The sequence below is a fragment of the Typha latifolia genome, chromosome 13 (genome assembly GCF_019914945.1).
Source record: "Typha latifolia isolate L0001 chromosome 13, TyphaL0001v2, whole genome shotgun sequence".
NCBI lineage: Eukaryota > Viridiplantae > Streptophyta > Magnoliopsida > Poales > Typhaceae > Typha > Typha latifolia.
In genome coordinates this window covers 8,220,182-8,243,588 of record NC_133098.1, presented here as the reverse complement: position 1 = coordinate 8,243,588, position 23,407 = coordinate 8,220,182, and the positions used below count along the sequence as shown (strand labels likewise).

Below are 23,407 nucleotides of genomic sequence, written 5' to 3'. Positions count from 1 at the left end.
TATAGATGATAATGCTCCTTTGTGGAGATTTGTTACTAAGATGGAGAAATTGGGAGAAGGTGGAGGAAATCATAATTTTAGATGCAAGTATTGTCAATAAGTCTACAAGGGATCATATTATAGAGTAAATGCTCATTTGCTGAAAATTAGTGTGCATGGAATTAGAGTTTGTCCAAAAGTGAGTAGTGAACATGTTATGGAAATGAAAAGGGTTGTTGATATGGCCAAGTTGAGATTAAAAATTCGATGCCGAAACAAATTCCTTTGTCAAAATTTGGAAAAGCGACATCTTCTAGTAGCTCAGTTGGAGGTGTAGATTTTGATATGGGAGGGACATCAAGAAAAAAAAAAGAGCAACAAGAATGACACCTATTGAGAAGTCATTTAATTCTGGTGCTCGCAATCAATTATATTGTGAGATTGCAAGAATGTTTTATTCAGCTAGGTTGTCTTTTCATTTGGCAAGGAACCCTCACTATGTTAGAGCCTTTCAATTTGCAGCAAATAATAATATTTCTAGATTTGTGCCCCTTGGCTATAATATGTGGAGAACTACACTACTTCAACAAGAGAGAGCAAATATTGAAATGTTGCTAAACCCTATTAGAAGCACATGGGGGGAGAAAGGGCTGAGTATTGTATGTGATGGTTGGACTGATGCATAGAGGAGACTGCTTATAAATTTTTTAATGGTGACTGAGAGTGAGCCTATGTTCTTGAGAGCTGTGAATTGTGAAGGAGAATATAAAGATAAATTTTTTATCTCTAATTTGATCATTAACATCATTGAAGAGGTTGGACCTCATAATGTAGTCCAAGTGGTTACGGATAATGCACCTATTTGTAAGATCAAGAAGGGTCTTCAATTAATGGTAATCAGTGATAAATGGAGTTCTTATAGGGAAGATGATATTGGCAAAGCACAATTTGTCAAAGATAAAGTCCTCGATGACATTTGGTGGGATAAAATTGAATATGTACTTGCCTTCATAGAGCCTATATACAGTATGCTACGGGTTGCAGACACAAATAAATCATGCTTACATTTGATATATGAAATGTGGGATACAATGATTGAAAAGGTAAAGACAGTCATATTTATGCATGAAAACAAGAAAAAAGGCGAGGAATCTATTTTTTATTCAGTGATGCACAAGATCCTAGTGGATAGATGGGACAAAAGCAATACACCATTACATTGCTTAGCACATTCTTTGAATCCAAGGTTAAGCTAATTTCTATAGTCCTCTTTCTTATGACTAAAAATTTTATTGTTCTTTTCATTGCTATTGTTTACTAATTAGATGATTATGTTAATAGGTATTATAGCTCATTATGGATTCAAGAGGATCCAAATCGTGTACCACCGCATAAGGATTTGAAAATTTCTAATATGAGAAATAAATGCTTAAAAAAGTTATTTCCAAATGCATAAGAACGAAAAATGGTATACCAAGAGTATACTAGTTTCTCCACACCAACTAAAAGTTTTGCTGACTATGATTTGATAGCAAATAGAAATGAGTTTGATCCAAACATGTGGTGGGTTGCTCATGGTGCTTCTGCTTCTATTCTTCAGAATTTAGCACTTAGGTTACTTGGGCAACTTTGCTCTTCTTCAAGTTTTGAGAGGAACTGGAGCACCTATTCTTTCATCCATTCATTGAAAAGGAACAAGATAATTCCACAGAGAGCTGAAGATTTAGTTTATATGCGTACTAATTTTCGCCTTCTATCAAGGAGGTCTCCAGATTATTTGAGAGAGGAGACCAAGATGAGGGATGTCAGAGGAGATTCTTATGATTCCTTTAATGGTGTAGAAATGTTGGAGTTTGCTGATCTCTCAATTGATGAACTAGATTTGGAGACTAATGTTTGTTGATAAAGGCAATGAGGCAGTTGAAGATGAATGATCTACCTTATGTTGCTATTTTGTAATGATTGTTAGTTTTTAAACTTCTGTGGAACTCAGTTACTTGGACAGTTGGACATGTTTTGCACTTTTGGGGCTTGTAATAATAATCTGATACCTTTTTAGAATTTTGTACACTTTTGATTGTCTTTCAATTTTGTTCTTATCTTTAAATTAGTTTTTACAGCTTGATGTATACTTAATTTTTTGAATGATACTTCTTAGTTCTTATAATTTGATGTATGTGTATTTAACACTATTAGATTACAAACTTTTATTTTAGATGTATCAATAATATATATATTTTTAGTTGTTTATTTATTTATTTATTTTGCCGTGTCAGTGTCCTATATTTTTAAAATTTGCCGTGTCGTCGTGTCCGTATCGTGTCGTGTTCGTTTTCCGTGTCCATGTTTGTGCTTCATTGATGGATTGTGTTGTTACTTGTTCAGGCAACTTTTCTTTTATACCATCTAATCATTTTCTTTTTGTATTTTTCTTTTTGGCTTATCAAACTTATAATTTTAATTATTTGGAATAGCCGTTGTGTTATTTGTTTTCAGGACTCTTTGGACGTGACTTATTCATTTCATTTTGCTGAAATGTAACTTTTTTTATTATATAATTTGGTGTTTCCTTTGACCTATAAGGAGATTATTTAATAGGTTATATTCTCTTAGTTGACCATGGATGCAATTACCATACTAGTTGTAGTATTTTTAAGTAGCATGATGTGATCTGGGTCAGATCGGACCACCTCGTGGACATTAGGCTTATAGATCTAGATAAAGAGTTAGTTTTAGCACTTAGTTTAAATTATTTTTAACTTATGTTAGTCGAGTTGTTTAATATTGGACTTATTACGGTTTGGGTAACTGTTAGAGTGCAACCTGAATTAAGATATTTTGATAAATAAATTTTTTTGATTGAGTCGTTCAACGCAAAGAAGTCGTGTTCGAATGCCTGAATTGCGTTCACAAAGTCGAAGACTTTGTTTTGACCGTTTGAATGCCTCGTCAGGTTGTTTGAAAGCACCTGACAAGAAAAATTATATTAGGCCTAGTTTCTTTAATTGTTTGGTGGATAGGTTAGCCACTAAATATGTGGAAGGCAGCCTCATGAGGAAACTATGGAATGAATTATTGAGTTAACCTATCTTCTCCACTTTATTCTGAGACTTCTCCCTTCTCACTTAAACCTTAGCCGTGTGCCACCTCGACGTCAGTTTCTCCTACCCTCCCTCGACTATCGGTCCTCTCTTCTCCTTAGGATCTCGACCACCTCCCCTATTTTCGTTCGCCCAACGGCACCTCGTGCAACCATCCCATCACCACCATCATCACCATTATCACCATCACCCCTCATCTCCACTATCATATCTTTGCTTGTTTTTGTCCTAGCTGCACTTAAAGTCTCCGAAGAGCGTGTAAAAAACGTAGATCAAGAAGATGCAGAACGAACCCATCTGGTTTCGTAATTTTCTGACTATAGGAGAATATTTAACAAATTTTTTTCTCCGACTATGCGAACTGCTTTCCTGTATTCGAGATTGATTGGGTAATTGAGATCGGTTTATAACAAGTGGTATCAGAGCCACCATTCCTCGGATACCATGCCAACGTCTAGATCCATGGCGTCGAGACCCAGTGAAGGCACCTCTATTGAAAGAGAGGCCACAGATATGGTTAGATTTGAGATGAACCCAAACTCACCGGTTGGGACTTCTCCAATGACTTTCATCAGATCAGATCAAAATGTTCACGGACATGATGGAGATGCAGCGAGCCATAAAAGCCTTGACGGAAGCGATGACTTAGGTCCTTTTAGGCTCACCAAGGAGCACAGCGGCAACCGAGCTTCTCGCTCGCACTTGGATTGTACCACTGATGGAACCACCTCTTTGTTAAGGGACACTACCTCCGCCATTCCGTGCTAGACCAGAGGAAGATCATGAGGACTTCATGGGTGGCCAAGCTAGGGGGTCCATGCCACTTATGCTGCCAAAAAGGTGCAATGTACCAGTGCTGATTTTTTACTGCAATTGAGCATTCGATTCGCCTCACCACGACGACGATGATGAATGGGCGGAATATGAAGAACTAGCGATTCCTCGATATCATCCTAGGTATGTTGGATTAAACCCAAGAGAAAAAAGGCCCAACCAACATGAAGAACGCGGAGTCCATGCGGGGGACCATTCGTCCTCAACTTCTCGCAATTTAATGGAGGCGATCCACTTAATTAGTTCTATTGAGCGGAACAATTTTTTGAGTACCAGTGAACACATAATTCATGAAAGGTGTTATTGGCATCATTCCACCTCGAAGAGACTGTCATCCGTTGATACCAAGCGACGATCTGAGAACAGCCCTACCGGACGTGGAAAGAATTCTTTGACGACATTTTGCATTCGGTTTGGACCTTCCTGATATGAAGACTTTCAAGCCGCCCTCACCAAGCTGACCCAAAAGACTACGGTGAGGGCGTATCAAGAGGAGTTCAAATGTGTGAGCAATAGAGTACGGGACTGGACAAATTCCCAACTCAAAAGCACGTTTGTTAGTGGCCTTCGGCGGGACATCCAAGCCGAGGTGAAAGTGGTTAGTCTAGCTACCCTTCTCGAAGCTTTCTCTACTGTCTAGGTGATGGAGGAAAAGCTAAGAGAGCTTCGGAACGCATCAAGGAGCAACGGGACAGAATAGAAGGTGAAGGATGCACAATGGCAGCCCGCAGCCGCACTCGTCGTGTTGATTGATCTATCGCGTACATAAAGTATTCGCCCTCTTCCACGGTTGATTTTAGAGGTGAAGGGACCTCCTAGAGCCCCTATTCAGTGGCTCACACAAACTCAAGTGGAAGATAAAAGAGCAAAGGGGCTTTGTTTCTATTGTGATAAAAGATACACATCAGGACACAAATGTGCTCGACCGATGGCAACGGTGATGGTGCTAGATGATGTGGATGTAGATGGTGTTGCTGAACCAGAGAACGAGGTTTTAGATGAAGAGATTGCTGTTCAAAGACCTCTGAAAAGTAGTGAGGAAGTCCAAGTTGAAATTTCATTCCATGCTTATGTCGGGTCGATTGCAACTACTCTCCGGGTTGATGTCAATGTTAAAAGCTATGTCGTGCAGATACTCATCGACACTAGAAGCACCCATAACTTTGTAGATGAGAGGATGTTCTAAAGGATGGGCTTGACACCGGAGCCAATCTTAGGCTTCGACATGATGATTGGAGATGGCACGACCCGTTGAGCAAATAGTGTGTATTGACAGGTAACCTTGAAGGTCCAATAATATGCCTTAGAATTGAATCTTCACCCATTGGCTCTTTGGAGAGCAGATGTCGTGTTAGGTATTCAATGGCTCTATGGCTTGGAGCTCATTACATTTGGCTTAAAGAATATGTGGCTAGAATTCAAGTTTAAAGGGCAACATGTGAGATGGAATGGATTTCAGCAAAGTACGAGCACCAATTTACAATTGATAATTGGGCTGCCCCAAATCGGGTGTCATGAAGACTTGTTACAAATGTTTGGATTGTCAAACCTCCTTCGGCTGAGGGAGACACTTTGGATTTGCCTCGACCACTGGCAGCTCCACCCGAGACCATGATGAGCGTGACATTACAGTGGGTCAAGTTGAATTCGTGTCAAATCGATTTGGCCGACTTTGCCTCTCTTCCGAGTTTAGATCCTTTCAATAAATTAAAGCTTAAGGTAGCTTGCTATGATCGATCAAGAGTGATTGAGCTCAATTTCAGGAGGACGCAAATTACTCGAGTTAAATCAGCGGCATCGATTTGGATTGATCCGCCCGAACTGAGTCGAGCAAGATTGAAAGAGCAACTCATCCACTGATCACTTTGAGGATAAAGTGAGTGGAAGCATGATCGATTGATGTATTCGGGTTAGATCGGACCACCTCGTGGTCATGAGTCACTTATCTAGATAGAGGGTTAGTTTTAGCACTTGGTTTAAATTATTTTTAGCTTATGTTAGTCGAGTCAGTTTAATATTGGACTTATTGTGGTTTGGATAACTGATTAGCCTTCAATAAATAATGTGAAGTGCAACTTGAATTAAAATGTTTTGATAAATAAGGTTTTTTGAATAGGGCATTGGAATGCAAAGAAGTCGCGTTCGAGCGCCTGCATCACGTTCGCAAAGTTAGAGACCCAGTTTTGGTTGTTTGAACGCCCTGCTAGGTTGTTCGAATGCACTCGACGAAAAAGCTTGTACTAGGCCTAGTTTCTTCAATTGTTCACACAATGAAATGCTCCAAGCAAATCTCAATGTCCAAGGAATAGAGAGCCGTGTTAAGGTCCGGATTGAAACGCGCCAAGACAGACCTCAACAAGATCTCACTATAGGTGCATTAGGATCCCCATGTGCTGTGATTGGAACTTGATAAAGAATTGGAGAAACAATTGATTCAGATGGAGTTGCCAGTGGTGCTGTGTTTGGTGGATAAGCTAGCCTCTATATATGTGGAAGGCAGCCTCACTAGAGAATTGTGAAATGAATTATTGAATTAACCTATCTTTTCCCCTTTATTCTGAGACTTCTCCCTCCTCGCTCAAACCCTAGCCATGTGCCACCTTGATGCCGGTTACTCCTAGCCTCCCTCGACTATTGAGCCCTCCCTCCTCCTTGGAATCTCGACCACCTCCCCCATTCACCCAACAGTATGTCGTGCAACCATCTCATCACTACCATCACCACTATCATCACCATCACCTGACATCTCCACCTCCATCGTATCTTTGCTTGTTTGTGCCCTAGCTGCAGTTAGAATGTGTGCAGAAGCTGAATATAAAAATGTAGATTAGGAAGATACAGAACAAATCCATTTGGTTTCGTAATTTTTTGTCTACGAGAAAATATTTAACGAATATTTTTTTCCGACCGCACAAACTGCTTCTTTGCATCCGAGCTTGATCGGGTAGCTGAGGTCGGTTCATAACAAGCATTATCACGTACATTGTCGGTGCTAGTTTGGTTTGGCAGTGAAAAGACGTGCTGCTAACAAGTAACTTATTTATCCAAATCGATTTTACTAGCCTAGGATTATATAACTGGAAACTTCGTGTGTAGGTATGATCACACTTGTGTGCATTAGAGTCTCATTCTTGCCCTATAAGTACCTTTGATTCTCCTCTATCAAAACTTTCCATGCTATCTTTTGTTTGATATCTTCCTATGTTATGGAGAATTTCAGACAAGAGAAGGAGGTTATACTTGGTCCATCATTTAAAATCTGTAGCTCAATCCCAGTTCTTCTTAGTGCATCTCTTTGGAGTTCTTGGAAACTGAAGGTCTTAGATCTACAACAAAGTAATGCTAGCTCATTTTGTTGTGGTACCTTTTGAAGATAAAGAATGCAGCAATTTCCTCTTTTATGTTAGATGCGAAGACCAAAGCCGCTATGTTCCTTTTCCTCTTTTCTACTGCCCATGTATTACACTGTCTTGTTTTTATTTCTGTTTCAGTAAATATCAAAATTTGGTTAGATATTTATTCATATATAACATTTTGCCTATAGAGTTGCTATTTATTTCGAAATACTTGTATATAAAATTTGAATATTTATTTATCCAGAGTAGTTATTAGTTTGCTGATGTACTGTGGCTGGCCATGTATATGTACATGTTTCAGAATACCTGGCTTTCTTCCAAATTGTAGTTTAAAGAAATTTTCTCTCATATTTATCCTGAAATTTAACAGTCTGGATGCTTGCTATTCTTACATGGAGAATATCAGTTGATGAGTAAGATACATTACTGTTTAGATTTTTCCCTTGTGAAGAATAGCAGAATGATGGATGGGCAGCCTGGATCTTGGGCAGCTAAGTGAAAAGCTTAATGTTTTTGACCCACAGGTTGTCTGGGTTTTCGGTCGCAATTAGCTGTTGCTATTTGCATTGCTTTATACTAATTATATCATTTAGTAAAAATGATAGGTGCATGTAGGCTTCAGTTACTGGACTGAAGCTTGAGGAAAGATAGGAGGCTGGGTTCTAGGGGAGCTTGGTGGAATGAAGCTATAGTTGCAGTAATGGTGGCAGCAACTGAGGAGGGTTGGAGGCTTTGGGGTTGGGTGGTAGGTCTACTGAGACTGTAGCTCTAATGAGGAGGTTGTGGCCGAGGTGAGGGATGAGCTGGGTTGGGGAGCTGAGGAGGTGAAGTATGAAGTGAGAGAGTAGGGAGGAAGAAGTAGTGGAGAAGAGGGAAGAGTTAGGGGTACATCTAGAGGAGGGTGATGTGAGAGAGAGCAGGAATAGTAATACTGTTTATACCTGACCATCTAGCCTAGCCAAGTAAGCCCATGACTCAAGTGACTCCAAAACCAGTAAAACAAAAATTACATGACTCGAGTAAACCAAGTGCAGGAATCGTAATGCAGAAATAGAAATAGAAATAGAAATAGACTTAACCTAAACCCACTAGACCCTCCAAGCCGGGTCATAACACAAGGTATTTTGATCCGTTAAAACCCTGGCTGAGTAAGTAGATGGCATTGCTTGAAAGGGATTTGGCTACTTAATGATACGTGCAAATAGTATAATATCTCCTATTAGCTTATTTATAGCATGTCATCATGGTTAACGATAATTAATCAATAATTAAGTAGGAATTGCATGTGCATTTAATAGGTCTCAATAAAAGCATAGAATAATAATTATTAAATATTTATATTATTCATAGACTAACATAGAATCTAACTCAGTTGAAATGTATCTATAGTGGACCTATACTCTTCAAATAAAAGGCTTCTTGAGTCTCATGATAATCTTCGCACAGTAATGGATCTAACCATTTATGAAGGTAATTGGTAGTACATAAGCGAAAATGGCCCACCTAATGTAACTAATTACATAAACCATGGATTGTCCAACCAACCTACTCTAACTAATTGCAAAAACGAAAGATTGACGTTATAAACCCGAGTATGCTCCATTTAAGCTTTTACATTTATTGTCGCAATAACTATAATATTAATCTAATAAGTAATCAAGGTTAATAAACAAACTCTAACCTTATTACTTTTGTTAAAGCCATTAATACCAATTGCCAAAAATTAACATGATTTATAATTTATAATAGTAATGTTCATAATTGTCCTCAACTCAACACTAATAAATAATAGAGACAATAATTGAAAAATAGAATAAAATAAATAACAAATAAATAAATAAGAGAAGTTTACTTTTGGGCTGGGTTGTAACCCAACTGCACCCCACCCTAGAAATCAATTGGGTTGAGCCCTTAGGCCCAGCAAACTCCCTTGAGGCAAGGCAGGCAACATTCCTAAAGGGGGTGCTAGTCGAAAAAGGGGAAGGAAACAAACTCGTCAACTAGCTACCATCCCTCTGGCTCATGAGGAACCAAACAATTCCCTCTGGTGGAGAACTTGATTTGCTATGGAGATAGGAGGCAACATCGGATGTAAAACAAATTATTCATAATGAAGTATACAGGACTAACCTGTGGTTTGGACGCAGGGCTGCCTCTGCGTAAAGGAGTAAATAGTGAGGGCTTCAAGAGGATATATATATATATATATATATATATATATGTGGGGATCTAGTCTAGGCTAATCCAATTTCTACTCGGTACATTCTACACATCAGTGGCACTTACAAGAACACTAGAGAGGACTCAAAGCATTTCAATATTACATAATAGGTACAATTAGAGTTTTACATATTTTATGTAGGAGAGACAAGATAACACTCTCAGGGCCACGTACGTAAGTGGGCAACTGTTATTGAGGCTTAGAAGCTAATTTAATACGACCATTAATGGTATATAACTCCTTAGAGAAGTGATATGACTAGTTTGAAGTCCTCAAGGTTGATGACACCATCTCCATCCCCATCTAAACAAGCAATAATATCCATGCAGTCCTCTACTGCTGCACCAGCCATTTGACTCACCACCTCAGCCAACTCCTCCCCCTTCACCACGCCGTCCGCCGGTCCCAGAGCCGAAATCGCAGCTTGGAGAACATCAGCTAAGTTCCCAAACTCCAGCTCCTTGGTGTTCATCTCCAAGAACTCTCCCAAGCTCAGCATCCCATCTCGATCCGAGTCCCCTCGCGTCATCATCTCCTTCGCCTCGTGGTCAGTCATCTTGTACCCTAGGGACGACATGATCCCTTTCAGCTCGTTAATGGTGATCAAGCCGTTGTTGTCTACGTCGAAGGCCCTGAATGCCTCCAGTAGGGTGTTGACGTAGCTTAGGGCTTCGAGGTCAAGGGAGAGAGGAGCCATCGGTTGTGATGGTAATCGTGAGGAAGCCATGGATGTATGGGTGTGTATGCATGCATGCTATGAATGCAGATGCCTCTTTCTCATTATATCATGGTATGGAGAATATGTTTCCTGGTTGCTTTGTGCTTTGTGTCGACATAGCTAGGGAATGATGATGATATTGAGTACGTATCTTATCTTATCTTGTTGGGGCATATCCTTTTTTTTTTTAATAATGCATGCATCACGTAGATTCTTTATCTAGATAGCCCATATATAAAAAGATGAAAGAGACTTGAAAGGGTTTAACCTTTCTAAAACCTTGAATAGCATACATACAGTAACAAAACATCACCAAATTAAGGACAATATTTACATAAGCCCTAAACTCTAACCATTAGTTGCTACCATGATCAGTCTTATACTCGATCTGTAGAATTAACTATGTATGTTTGCTGGTTTGCGAATTAACACAGACACAACTTTAATTTTCAACAAGAGAGATGATATTAAAAAGAACATGTATAGTTCTCTGTGTGATAGAGAGCTAATTGTGATACTTTTGAGCCTTCTAAATGGCATATATGTATGAAAGACAAACATATATACCGCACATCCTATAGTACTAGATAATCGAAAGGAATAATAAATATATCACTCTCTTGCCCTTCTTTATCCATTTACTCCCTTTATTCTCAACAGGCCCACATAGAGTGGTCTTGCTATTAGGTATATTTTACACTATGAACTACATAATAGGTTTATATGATAATAGAATCAACTTATATTGGTCAAGATCATAAGGTGTTTTAATATAAAAACACTATTGTACTCTCTTGTGAGTGCCACATCAGTAATGTCCGTCAAAGAGGTAGACGACAAATTAAGGAAAGGTGTTAGATGTTATAATCAATATATATATATATATATATATATATATAATTGAAGGTAGACATTATAACAAAACACAGTTTCGGATTTTAGTGAAAATCTGCCAAAGTTTAGGAAATGTAAATATGATTAGGTTTTTTCTACATGTATGCCCCTCCAAAATTAATTATTTGAATATGTAACCTTATGTTTTGTATTTATTATCATCATATCATATGGATAATTATCATTAATTCGATGGCTACATTTAAATTTTAGAGAATTTTTTAACTAACATAACACCTCTTTTTCAGTAAAATTTCCATATGACACTATGAGTTAATTAAAGTTGATTATTTTCAAATGAAAGAGTATCCAATAAGGATTATTATATTATAATATTAAGCTAATTCTAGAAGTATCTAAATTACTTTTTAGTTGGATACGTTAGGATGATAAGATCTAGGATGAGGTTTTTGACTTGATGGGGTGAGCTAGAGTGATATATGGCTTAAATAGGGTGAGTCAAGGTTATAATTTTTCTAATAATAATTTAGTAATTCACATAAACCATAAACTAGGGTTAAAGGTAGTTAATCAAAGTAATATAAAAATTATAGAAAAAATGAGAGGTTAGCTCGCAAAATTCTCAAACAATGAAAGACACCTAAAAAATATGGATTGATTCCACTTGGTTTTGTAATTTTCTGACTACAGGAGAATATTTGGTTAATATTTTTTTTCGGTTGCACAGACTGCTTCTTGTAATAAATCCAGATCTTGAAGGAATCGTTCTGTAGACCTATTATTGGTATTAGAGCCTATCAAATTGGTACTCTAACCTTATCACTGAGCTCTCTTATTTTTGAAAGACTATAATTTTACCAATATCTGTATGGAGTCTGACTCTCTTCTCCTAATCAATATTATCAAGGACATTTCTTTAGCTCCGTGGTCAATCGAATCCATGAGAGATGATATCTTAGTCTTAACTAGCAATTATAATCGTATCTTTTGAACGTGGGTAGATCTTTAAATTATGGATGTACTTGGGATGTGACTTTCTCAATAATTTGATGTTTATTTTTGGGGTCTCAAACTCTAAGGGAGTTTTTTTTTTTGTAAGGTTGGCTATTTATAAAATTATCATGTTTTTATAAAAAAAAATCTAAAAAAAAATCCTAAAGCCCTGAACCCACCTCGCCCAATCTCCACTTCCAAAATCCATACCTCTGACTCTCCGATGGCCAAACCTCCACCGCTGCTCCAAGCCTCCGTGGGTGACCACTCAAAACCTCCACCGGCTACTCCTCCACCACTCCGACAGCTACTTCTTCAATAACACGAAAGGTACGCATCAAAATTATTGTCAGGGTTTAAGCTTGGTATACGGTAAATTTGCTCAGTGCTAGAAGCCTAGAAATACTGTCATTTTTGCAATCTAGCCCAAGAGATAAGCCTTCTTTATAATTCTATCATCCTCTTTAGCTTTTGCATACTGGTCCAACTTCTGCTCTTCTTTGTTGTACCCACTTGCATTTGTTCAAGTGAGACTAGTTCGAGTTCGTCGGCGTCGCGATGAGTGAGAGGGAGTTCCACACTTTTCTTAGCTTGTTCTTGTTGAACAATGTCAAGAAATCTTGATAGGAGAGGCTTGTAAAATTGCTGTTTGTTCTGAAATTGCCTTACAGTTTTTGGTTTTCTTCTCTTATCTCCACTAGCTCTGCTTCCGTGAACTGGAGCCTGATCTCTGTCTTGTTGACTTTTTGTTTGTCCTATGCCCATGAAACAATGTCAAGCTACCAATTTGAGCTCGAGCCAATCCAAGAGCCAAAATTATCCAGCTCCTTTCGATCTCCGAGCTGAGAAAAAAATGCCTATCGGGTCAAGCCAAGCTAGAGCTTGAGTTCGGCTCAGTCTACACCCCTAATGTTATATGCTATCTTTTGCTTTTTTGCAAATATACATGTATATGCCATTAGAATATAAATATAAATTTTTATTTAATTTATTTATTCTCCTTTCCTATATGTATTTTATCCTGTTTTTTTTTAGGAATTATAATATCCCTCTAAAGAATCGATACGCTAAAAACAGTCCCCCCAGATATGTACCGGTTATGGTTCCATACATGTCGGATACCTCCCGATACATATTCAGAGTATTCAGGAAAAAATTAATTTAAATGTTGGATATGGGTAGGATACAGCTGGATACTCTCATGATATGTGGGATACATTTTTAAGTTTATTAGTTATACCTAGGCCACGCATCTTAGAGCCGCGAGGGTTCAATGACATGTGCGGCGCGAAGGAGGTTGAGAATTTTCTTTGGGACATGGAGCGGTACCTTAAGGCATTGCTACTTAAGGACGAGGGGGAGGAGGTCCAAACCGCATCCATGCATTTCACTGACGATGTCATGCTATGGCGGCGTTGATGATTGGCAAAGATTGAGAAGGGTCTTTGCCATATCGACTCTTGGGTGCACTTGAAGCGCAAGTTAAAGGCGCAATTTTACCTTAAAAATGTTGAGTTCTTGGCCCGGAAGGACTTGCGGAGGCTAAAATATAGCGGGACTCTTACCGACTACGTCAAAGAGTTCACCCATTTGATACTGTCTATCTTAAATATGTTGGAAGATGATCACGTGTTCTTCCTTGATGGATTGCAGCCATGGGCATACAAAGAGTTGGTGGCCAGAGGAATTAATGACCTCAACGCCGCCATCTCCATTGCAGAAAAACTTTCCGAGTATGAGAGGAGAAGCGATCATGTTGCCAAGCCAAAATCGTTGACATTTGGCAATGGCAATAGCAATGGCAATGGCCACGATAATGGTAGCCAAGAAGTCCGCAAGGAAGGTACCAAGAAGACTTTTGAATGACGAAACCAAGGGTTGACATATCAGCCCTAAAATGCAAAGATTTCATGCTATGTTTGCGGAGATAACCATTGAGCACGCAATTTGTCAAATCAAAAAAATTGCACGCTATCTGATTCACGTAGGAAGAGGACAGTGATGATGACAATATGATTAGAGCTATTCGACTCATCAATGCCATCCAAGGACAGACTTGGGATGACAAGCCCTTTAACAATAAGGGTCTAATGTACATCAACATGAAGGTAAAAGGTGAACCCACTCGAGTGATGATCGACATCGACGGAACCCACAACTTCATGCTACTCGCGGAGGCCAAATGACTTGGCCTCAAGTTAGAGAAGGAAAATAGCCAAGTGAAGGCTATAAACTCCTAGTCTTTGCTTAGTCTTAGGCATAACTAATGACGTCGGAATCTAGTTTAGCGCATGGAGGGGGCAGATTGACATAATAGTGACAAACCTTAATGACTTTCAACTCATCGTCGGTTTGAAGCTCCTTATTGCTGCTAAAATCATGCCGATGACACATCTTGGAGCGGTGAGGATCTTGGATAAAGTTATGCCATATGTTGTGCAGAATAACGAATGCCAAGATGCGCAAGACATCAATTGCACGAAGCAACGACGGTGTAGTCATGAAGAACTATGAGCGCACGACTAGGGTGGTCGTGCATTAGGTGTGGGATAATGTTATGCCCCATCGAATTTTGGTCGAAATTGAAGTGCCATAGTAGTCCAAGAGCATCAGCGATGCAGTAGCAAAACCTAACTCAAAGGACACTGTGGTATTTAAGCCAAACTCAAGCTTATCCATTGCTGGACAAGCCTTAAGCTTATCCATTGCTAGATCAATAAGGGTAAAGGACCACATCTTTTCGATCTTTTCCATTCCCTTTTAAATATCTACGAAAGATATTTGTTAGGGTAATTTAGTAGCTTAGTTTTCTTGCTATATAAAGGCTTGAGCCCACTACTTGTAAGATATTTAAAGTTGAGTAAATAAAAAGAAGTGAGACTTTATCAAGATAGTTTTTCTCTAAGTATTAGTGAAGATTTTCTCTCTTTTTTACTTGTATATTAACTTTAGTTCAATGCTTACTTTATTTTGCGAAGAAGCTAGAGTGCTACGCGGATTTGCCAAAACGCTTAAAAACCACAGTTTCCAGTTTCTGCCGATCCTGAGTGGGATCGGCCGAAACAGATCGGGATCGGCCCTAGCCGATCTCGATCCCAGCTGAAACCAGTCGGTTTGCTTTTATGGGCTGGGGTTTTGGCCGAAATCCGAGCCGTTTCAGTCGGGATCGGGTGTTCGGCCGATCCTGACTGAAACGGGTGGGAAGGGGTCGGATCCGACCCGGGGGACATCAATAATTGATGTCCCCACCCCCCACCTGCCTCTCTCCCTTTTCTCCCTCTCTTTTCTTTTTTTTTCTCTCTTTCTCTCTTTTCTTTCTTTCTCTCTTTCTCACGGGTCTCTTTCTCATCGGCGACTGAGTAGATCTCCAGTGACCTCGACCTCTGGCGACGTTCTCCGACAAAGATTCGACGACCTCGATCTCCGGCGACCTTGGGTAAGTTTTTTTTTTCAATTTTTAATTTTTTTTTTCATTGTCCTGTTGCACCTGCAGCAGGTGCTGAGTTATGCCTCATAAATTTTAAATTATTTTATATTTTATTTTGATTTTTGTTTATGTTTTTTAGTTGCAGAGTTAAAATATTAATGGCTCCAAAAGAGTAGTCATATGATACTGACATCGGGTGGCAATATTACAACACTATTGGACAAGATAAAAGACGTATTAAATACAACTGGTGTGGAAAGAAAATGAGTGGTGGTGTCAGCCGTTTGAAAGAACATTTAGCTGGAAGACAAGGAAATGTAGCAGCTTGCACTCAAGTGTCCTTGGAAGTTAGAAAGCAGATGTTGGCTCATTTAATTGGCAAAAAGAAAAATAAATAATCTGCACAACAAAGAGAGTCAATAGTTCGTGAAGAATTGATGCATAATCCTATACAAATTGATGATAATAGCAGTGAGCAAAGTGAGGAGGATGAGGAGGAGAGACAGATGAGGAGGGTAATGAAAGAGAGCAGAAATATGCATAGAGAAGAGGAAAAGATGAGAAGAAGCACTAGTGGTAACTTTCAGAGATCTAGATTAGTTAATATATGAGGAAAGAGAGAATATGGGAGTAGTAGTTCTACCCATAGGACTCCTGGTGTTACAGCAGAGTTTGAAAATATTAGACCAATGGATACATATCTTCAGAAAAAAAAGGGGTCGTACACAGACTTCCATTAAGACAACTCTCAAAGGAATTAAAAATGCAAAGAAACAAATTGGTAGGGCTATCTCTAAATTTTTGTTCTACAACCATATTCCTTTCAATGTAGCTGATAGTCCTTACTATCACACTATTGGTGCATGCTATACAATCAGTAGGGTCTGGTGTTCCGTCTCCTAGTTCAAATGATATTGCTACTAAATATCTTGACTCAGAGATAGATGAACTTTATACTTACATTAAGACATTTAAATGGTAATGGGATGAATTTGGTTGTACACTGATGTGTGATGGGTGGAGTACACAAAAAAGAAGAAATATAATTTTCTTGGTGTACTCTAGCATGGGGACAATATTTTTTGAAGTCTATGGATGCTACTGCTAATTTCAAAAATGCAGATTATATTTGTCAGTTGATGGATGAGGTGGTACAAGAAATCGGTGAAAAAAGAATAGTCAAAGTGGTTATTGATAATGGGGCAAATTATAAAGCTGTTGAAAATTTACTGATGATTAAAAGATCTCATTTATATTGGAAGCCATGTGCTGCACATTGTATTGATCTAATGTTATAGGATATTCCAAAAGAGCTTAAAATTGACATGGTCATACGTGAAGGTCAGAGGTTAACAAATTTTATATATAACCACGGTTGGGTTCTTAATTTACCCAGGCAGATGACTGGTGGCAGGGAGATCATTAGACCCGAGGTCACTAGATTTGTCACTCACTTTTTAGCTTTGGAGAGCATCATGCACTACAAGGATGATATTATGCAGATGTTTATATCACAGGAGTGATCTATAAAAACTAAGAATATGAAACTTAAAGATAAATCTTTAGGTGAAACTTTAAAAAATATGGCTTTTGGAAATACATTTTGGGATAATATTACAATTGCCACCACAGTATTTGAGCCTCTTGTTAAAGTATTAAGACTTGTAGACAGTGATGATAAGTCTGAAATGGGTTTCTTATATGAGGCAATGGATATAGTAAAAGAATTAATAAAAAAAAATGTGGGCCAATATTATAGGAAGTGGTGGAAGATGATTGATTCTAGATGGAACAAACAATTACATAGAGATATACATGTTGCTGGTAGGCATGCTTTTAAGCTTTAAGTTTTAATTTACTAATTTACTTTTATTTATGAATATTTAAAATTTTGAATGCTTACAAATTTTAAATTTCTACAGGGTATTTTTTAATCCAAGATTCCAATTCGCTAAAAATGTCAATAATGATAGTCAAATCTTGTTGGGGGTTAGGAAGGTAATCAGCAAGCTTGAGCTCGATATTCATAAACAAATCTTTTACGATAAAGAAGTGAGTTATGATTCAATTAAATAATTTTATTATTATTTATTTCAAGTTTTAACTTTTAATATAATCAGTATGCAATAAACTAATAAATATATTTCTAATTTCAGATGGAGAGATATAAATTGAAAGTTGGGCAATTCAGTACTGCTAAAGTTGCTACAGCTGTATCTCATAACACTCCAGCTGAATGATGGTCTATCTATGGATGGGAGGAGGCACAAAATTTGACACCAATAACAAAGAAAATTTTAAGTCAAACTGTGTCTTTATCACAGTGTGAAAGAAATTGGACTACTTTCTTCTTAATCCACATAAAAACACTCCAGCTGAATGGTGGTCTATCTATGGATAGGAGGAGGCACCAAATTTGACGTCAATAGCAAAGAAGATTTTAAGTCAAACTGTGTCTTCATCAAAGTGTGAAAGAAATTGAACTACTTTTTCCTTAATCCACACAAAAACACGCAACCAATTGACAATGAAAAGATTGGAGAAGTTAGTTTTTTGTCATTATAATATAAGATTGAAGGAGAGAAATTTAAAAAGAAAGACAAAAGATGAACAACTGATTGATTTAAATCATGTTTTTGATGAAGAAGACCCCTTGACTCCATGGATCAAAGAAATAGAGGATAGGTTATTAGATGACAGAGATAACCTATGGTTAGATGAGATATTGGGAGAGACCACGACAAGGGCAAAGACTGGTACGAGTCGTTCAGCAGCGAGAGATAGTATACCTACTAGTACTAGTCATAGTCCTGATGATACATATGGTGGTGAGATCGTTCCATCTACATTTGTTGAGGAAAGTCAAGGAGGCATAAGGATTGAAGACAAAGAAACTGAGGATTATGGTACATCGAGTATTTATTGTTTGGAGCCATCACAAGATTCATATGCTAGTTATTATCCTCAGTATCCTCAGTATTCTCAGGCACAAGATTCAAATGTTGGTTTTTATCCTCCTTAAACGCAAGTCACACAACAAGATCTATACAATATGACTGGTATGATAGAATCACTTTTTGGAGCATCAGGTCTTAGACATCAATATTTACAAACTTATGGTGATTAAGATGATGAAGATTAGAGAAATTTATGAGAACCAGCTCGGTATTCATCAAAGTTTTAAATTTTGAGTAAGCTAATACATTTTTTAAGTTTTTAGACTTCATATGTGAGTAATTTTTGTTTTCTTATATTTTTGTCATTTTTTAAATGTTTCTACATTTTTTTGCATTTTTAAATAATATTTAGAATTTTATATAATTAAAAAATAGTCCGATCTGATACGAACGACCAATACGTATCGTTTTTCTGGACTGCCGATACTGATCCCGATCCTGATATTGGGAACCTTGTTAAAAACATTAAGTTCGTGAGACGTTGCTCTTAAAGCTTCATGTTTTGGTCATGGAATACTTGTTTGTTCTAGATATATAAGATGCGAAGGTTTGGTTGCACAATTAAGGTTTTTGTTTAGAGCTTATTATTTTATTTTATTTTTAAAATGTTCTATGTACTATAACACTGTTGTCTAATTATTCTTCGTCATGGTATGTGGAATTAGAGACTTCGTTTACAAGCAACTCTCTTTAGCTATCTTAGCTAGACTTATTTATGGTTCTTATTTCAGGAAAAGCAGGGTGGACTGCTCCTTGCCTTAAGGATGCTGCTCTATCAGAAGACAAGTTGCGTGAATGTTATGTGGAGGTACAGTCAAATTTCTCTACACTCAGCGTGCTTGGTTGTAGCTGGCAACTATTGAGTTGGAGTGGAATTCTTTTATAGACTTAGCAGAGTAAGTAATAGAGAGATAAAAGGAGGTAGATGGTTTTTAAGGTAGGGTTTATAAATTAGATGGATGATAGGGTCTAAAAGACCAAATTAGAATGCAATCGAGCCTAACAAACTTTTTTTTAATTGAGGGGTGGCTTCAAAAGTCCACAACCCCCTTAATTGCCCTCGGATCAAATCATCAATTGGATGATAAGATCCTGCAGCAACCTGGAAATCAGGTCTTTTTTTTTCGGACCATCATATGCATGAAGCATCAAATTTAGACAAACTAGTATCTGGCTCTCTTGAATTTTTGATTCTCTTCATTCTGGTAAATTTTGTATGTTTTATTGTAAAGTTTAGAACAAGGATGGATTTGCCTATGAATAATATTTGATTATCTAAATTATTATGCTTTCTTACCTCGTAATTTTCTGCAATGTCCACAATTTTTACATGATTGTAATTGTCCCTTCTTAGATTATTTTAACAATGTGAACCTTATACCAAAAGCGCAAGTTGGTACATGGTGATTTGAGTGAATACAACATACTTTATTTTGAGGTGAGCTATTATCTTTATTTCTATATGAATTATTATTCTTCTTTCATGACAAGCAAATCTCATGTTTTACCTTCCCTTTGCTGCACTGCAGGGTCATTTATACATCATTGATGTTTCTCAATCTGTGGACCTTGATCCACCCATCTGCACTGGATTTCCTAAAGGAAGACTGCTTGCATGTTACTGTAAGTAGATTTTCTTGTCATGGTCACCAACCAAATTCTTGTTTACTTAAATATCTCATAAACAACCGTCGACCCATACTGCTTGCAGGATTTCTTTAGAAAACATGGGGTTGCTGTAATGACTGAAGAAGTTAGTTGATTTTGTTATTGATCTGTCTATTGCTGATGAAGATGTTGATGATTATCTAGAAAAGGTAGCTATTTGGCACAATGCCAGGCTCAGATCTGCAGAAGAAGTGTTCTTTGGAGGATAAAACCGACACAGACACAGGACGATGAATCTTCTGCCGACACCGATGAAGAAGATTCAGGCTACAAGGTTGAGCCCAAGCTGGATCCTGAAGAAAAAAGAGCAGCTCAGAAAGAGAATAAGAAGAAAGTAAAAGAACAAAAAAAAGGGCCCCAGGACGAAGATCCCCAAGGCTGAAAAGAAAAGGAGGAAAAAAACTGGCAAAAGCCAAGTGTAAGAGGTAGCAGATTCCCTTTGTCTGCCCACAAGGAAGATTTTATAATGTTAAAATAAATTATAAGTAGGAATTGTTGCTTTATTCTTTGAGGCCCTGCCCTTTATATGAAGTTATTGTTAACTAGTGTTAGTCTGTCTCTCGTTAGTATCTGGGGCCTGCCTGCCTACCTACCTGATGAGTGGGATCTGTAAAAAGAAAAAGAAAAAAAGAATAGTATTTCCCATAGTTAGATTCTATCCTATAATTTGTACCAGAGCTTGCCTTTTGGATCATTCATTTAGTTAAGAGAAATTTGAGGCGCAGCCAATTATAACAGGATTTAAGGGAGTAATGAATAATTTTCAAGAATCGCATTGATAAATTCAGTGAAGTTTGTGGATTTCAACAAATGGGGACCTGGTTAAAGTAAGATACAGATAAGGTGGTAAAGATGGAATAATAAAGTAATTTGATGTACGTATATACCTGATGTCATTATGTTTTATATGGTGCATTGACGGTAACATACATTTTTATTTAGATACCAATCAAATGCAACGCTTGCATCTATTTCTGTATCAAAATCGACAAATTTCAATTGCCATAACAAACTAAGATAACCACCAAAAGAGTGATTGCAGACAAGGAAGAACTTAAAATGTTATAACAATACACAAAATTATTATTATATGTCAAACTCAAAATAGCTGGCGATCTTTGGCACAATGCCAGGCTCGTTTAAAAGATAAATAATATCATACTGACATACAATTTTTTTTTTTTTTTGATAAACTGGCTAGATTAGGCTGACCTACGTTACAGCAGGAGTAAACGCCTCCTCCAATACAAGGTTACGGAGTTCCACGGGGAGAGGGTCCGTCGGCCCCGCCCGAACCGCCCCTGCCCCCCGCTTCCCCGGTTTGCCGCCCGGTCGGCCACCTTATTTGCCTCTCGCCTTACATGCTTCAGGCGATGACTTACAAAAGAGCTGAGTAAAACATTACACTCAGCAACTAACCCCCTCAGTTCCCACGGGCAGCTAACTTTTTGCTGAATAATCTGAACCAACTCGCGTGAGTCAGATTCAACCTCCACCTTGGCATAGCTGGCCGCAAGTCGCAGTCCCAGCCGGAGGGCGTGGCCCTCGGTTCGCAGCACCGACTCGCCCACAGCCGGTTCCCATGCAGCCGCGATCAAAGCTCCATCCGCAGCCCTTATAACTGCTCCTGCACCACCGAGACAGTCGCTCCCGGAGAACGCACCATCGACATTAACCTTAATCCACCCGTCAGCTGGGTGCGTCCACCTTGCCACCTGCAGCCTCGCCCGAGTTGCCCTTGGCCGACCTTCCCTGGCATAGTCCTTCGCAAGTTGGACGGCTTGTCGGACTAGCATGTCTACGTGCATCTCACCTCCACCAAAAACCCTAGCGTTCCGCAGCTTCCAAAGCAACCATAGCGTGGACGCTATTTTTGCCTTGCAGTCCCAGTTGTCCGCCCGTTCCACGTGCCAGGCCGTAGTGATCCAGTCCGGAGTCACCCTGGAAGGCCACTCCTCACCCCAGCCTTGGTTTATAGCCAGCGTGCGCCAGATTTCCTTCGCCACCCTGCACGCGAAGAACAAGTGATCGGTACTCTCCCGATATAACCCGCACATGGCACAGTTCTTGTCCGGGCCAATTCGCATCGCGTAGAGCCGCACCCGTGTGGTCAGCCTCCCCCATAGCAGCTTCCATGCAAACAGGCGAACTCTCGGAGCGACCCGTAGGCGCCAAAGTTCCGTCCATCCTGCCCAACAGTCTGGACCGCTCGGGGTGATGAAGGCGTAGATGGCTTTGGCCTTGGGTTCACCAGCTCGTTCCGGCCACCAGATCCATCTGTCCGGACCAAACTCCTCCGTCAGCTCCGCGGTGCCAATCTGGAAGGCCAGATCGACTCCGGCTTCACCCACCAGTCGGTCCGCCTGTCCCCTGGCCTCCGAAATGAGGTCGCTGACGAGCAGTTCCTCATTCATCAGCCTCGGGTGTATTTGTCGTGGCTGGCGATTCCATGGAACTGCAGAAAGCCAAGGTTTCCGTGCCGCCTTGGTCGTGCTTCCATTGCCAATGAGTTTGCGACACCCTCCGCGAATTGTGACCGCCGTGTTAACCAACGCTCGCCACACCCAAGAAGCCCGTGCTGGAACTCTAGGGCTCCAGGGGTCTAGTTCCCCGTACTTGGCTCTTAGTAGGTTCACCCACGGGCTTTCCTGCCGGTTTAGGACCTTGAATACTAGTTTTCCGAGGAGCGCGGCCCTTGCCTCCTTCAACCTTCTTATCGCCAAGCCCCCTTCTTCCTTTGAGCTCGTCACAGTGTTCCAGTTCTGAAGGTGGAGGCCTCGGCCTGCCCCGCTCTCCCATAGGAAGGACCGGGCTTTCTTCTCGATCGCCTGCAGGATGGTATCCGGCAGCCACGTGCATCCCATCCAGTACGTCGGAATGGCCATGATCGTGGCGTTTATTAGGATGAGTTTTCCTGCAGTGGAGAGAACCCCTCGTTTCCACCCGGCAAGTTTCCTACCCACGCGGTCGACCAGCGCCTGGTGTTCCCGGACCCTTACCCGACGGTCCGAGATGAGCACACCCAGGTAGGTGAACGGCATGGTCGCCGGTTTGATTCCCAAGCAGTTGCAGAGCAGCGTCTCCCTCTCCTTGTCAATCCACCGGGGGAGGAGGAGCTGAGACTTCTCTAGGTTAACCTTTTGATTGGTTAGCTTGGTGTAGTCTGCTAGGCACTCTTGGATGCTCCGCGCATTCAACTCCGTCGCCTGTACCGTGATGAGGAGATCATCCGCATATAACAGGTGAGTGAGCTGGGCCTCCCCTTCCCGGTAGCCCGTCAGCTGACCGCGATCAACTC

At 39.6% G+C, this 23,407-nt stretch overlaps 2 protein-coding genes and 1 long non-coding RNA gene across 6 annotated transcripts; 2 read left to right on the top strand and 1 right to left on the bottom strand.

The window, feature by feature from the left end:
• Positions 1-1,444: 1,444 nt before the first annotated feature.
• LOC140800193 (uncharacterized) lies at positions 1,445-1,882 on the top strand. The gene has a single exon (XM_073154863.1). It carries the CDS (start codon positions 1,445-1,447, stop codon positions 1,880-1,882), a length of 438 nt encoding a protein of 145 aa, XP_073010964.1.
• Positions 1,883-9,732: 7,850 nt separating this feature from the next.
• LOC140800191 (probable calcium-binding protein CML29) lies at positions 9,733-10,188 on the bottom strand. The gene has a single exon (XM_073154860.1). It carries the CDS (start codon positions 10,186-10,188, stop codon positions 9,733-9,735), a length of 456 nt encoding a protein of 151 aa, XP_073010961.1.
• Positions 10,189-12,159: 1,971 nt separating this feature from the next.
• Positions 12,160-20,463, top strand: LOC140799615 (uncharacterized). Of its 4 annotated transcripts, none has more exons than XR_012111039.1 (6): positions 12,160-12,387; positions 17,407-17,482; positions 17,641-19,249; positions 19,796-19,879; positions 19,971-20,064; positions 20,153-20,463. It is a non-coding gene; the product is annotated as an uncharacterized lncRNA (long non-coding RNA). The 4 variants fall into 4 exon arrangements; XR_012111037.1 differs by having other exon boundaries at positions 17,407-17,536; XR_012111040.1 differs by lacking the exon at positions 17,407-17,482.
• The last annotated feature ends 2,944 nt before the right edge of the window (positions 20,464-23,407 follow it).

Excerpts from the sequence above, each read along its gene's own strand:
- LOC140800193 (XM_073154863.1), top strand. The coding sequence starts at position 1,445 with ATGGTATACCAAGAGTATACTAGTTTCTCCACACCAACTAAAAGTTTT.
- LOC140800191 (XM_073154860.1), bottom strand. The coding sequence starts at position 10,188 with ATGGCTCCTCTCTCCCTTGACCTCGAAGCCCTAAGCTACGTCAACACC.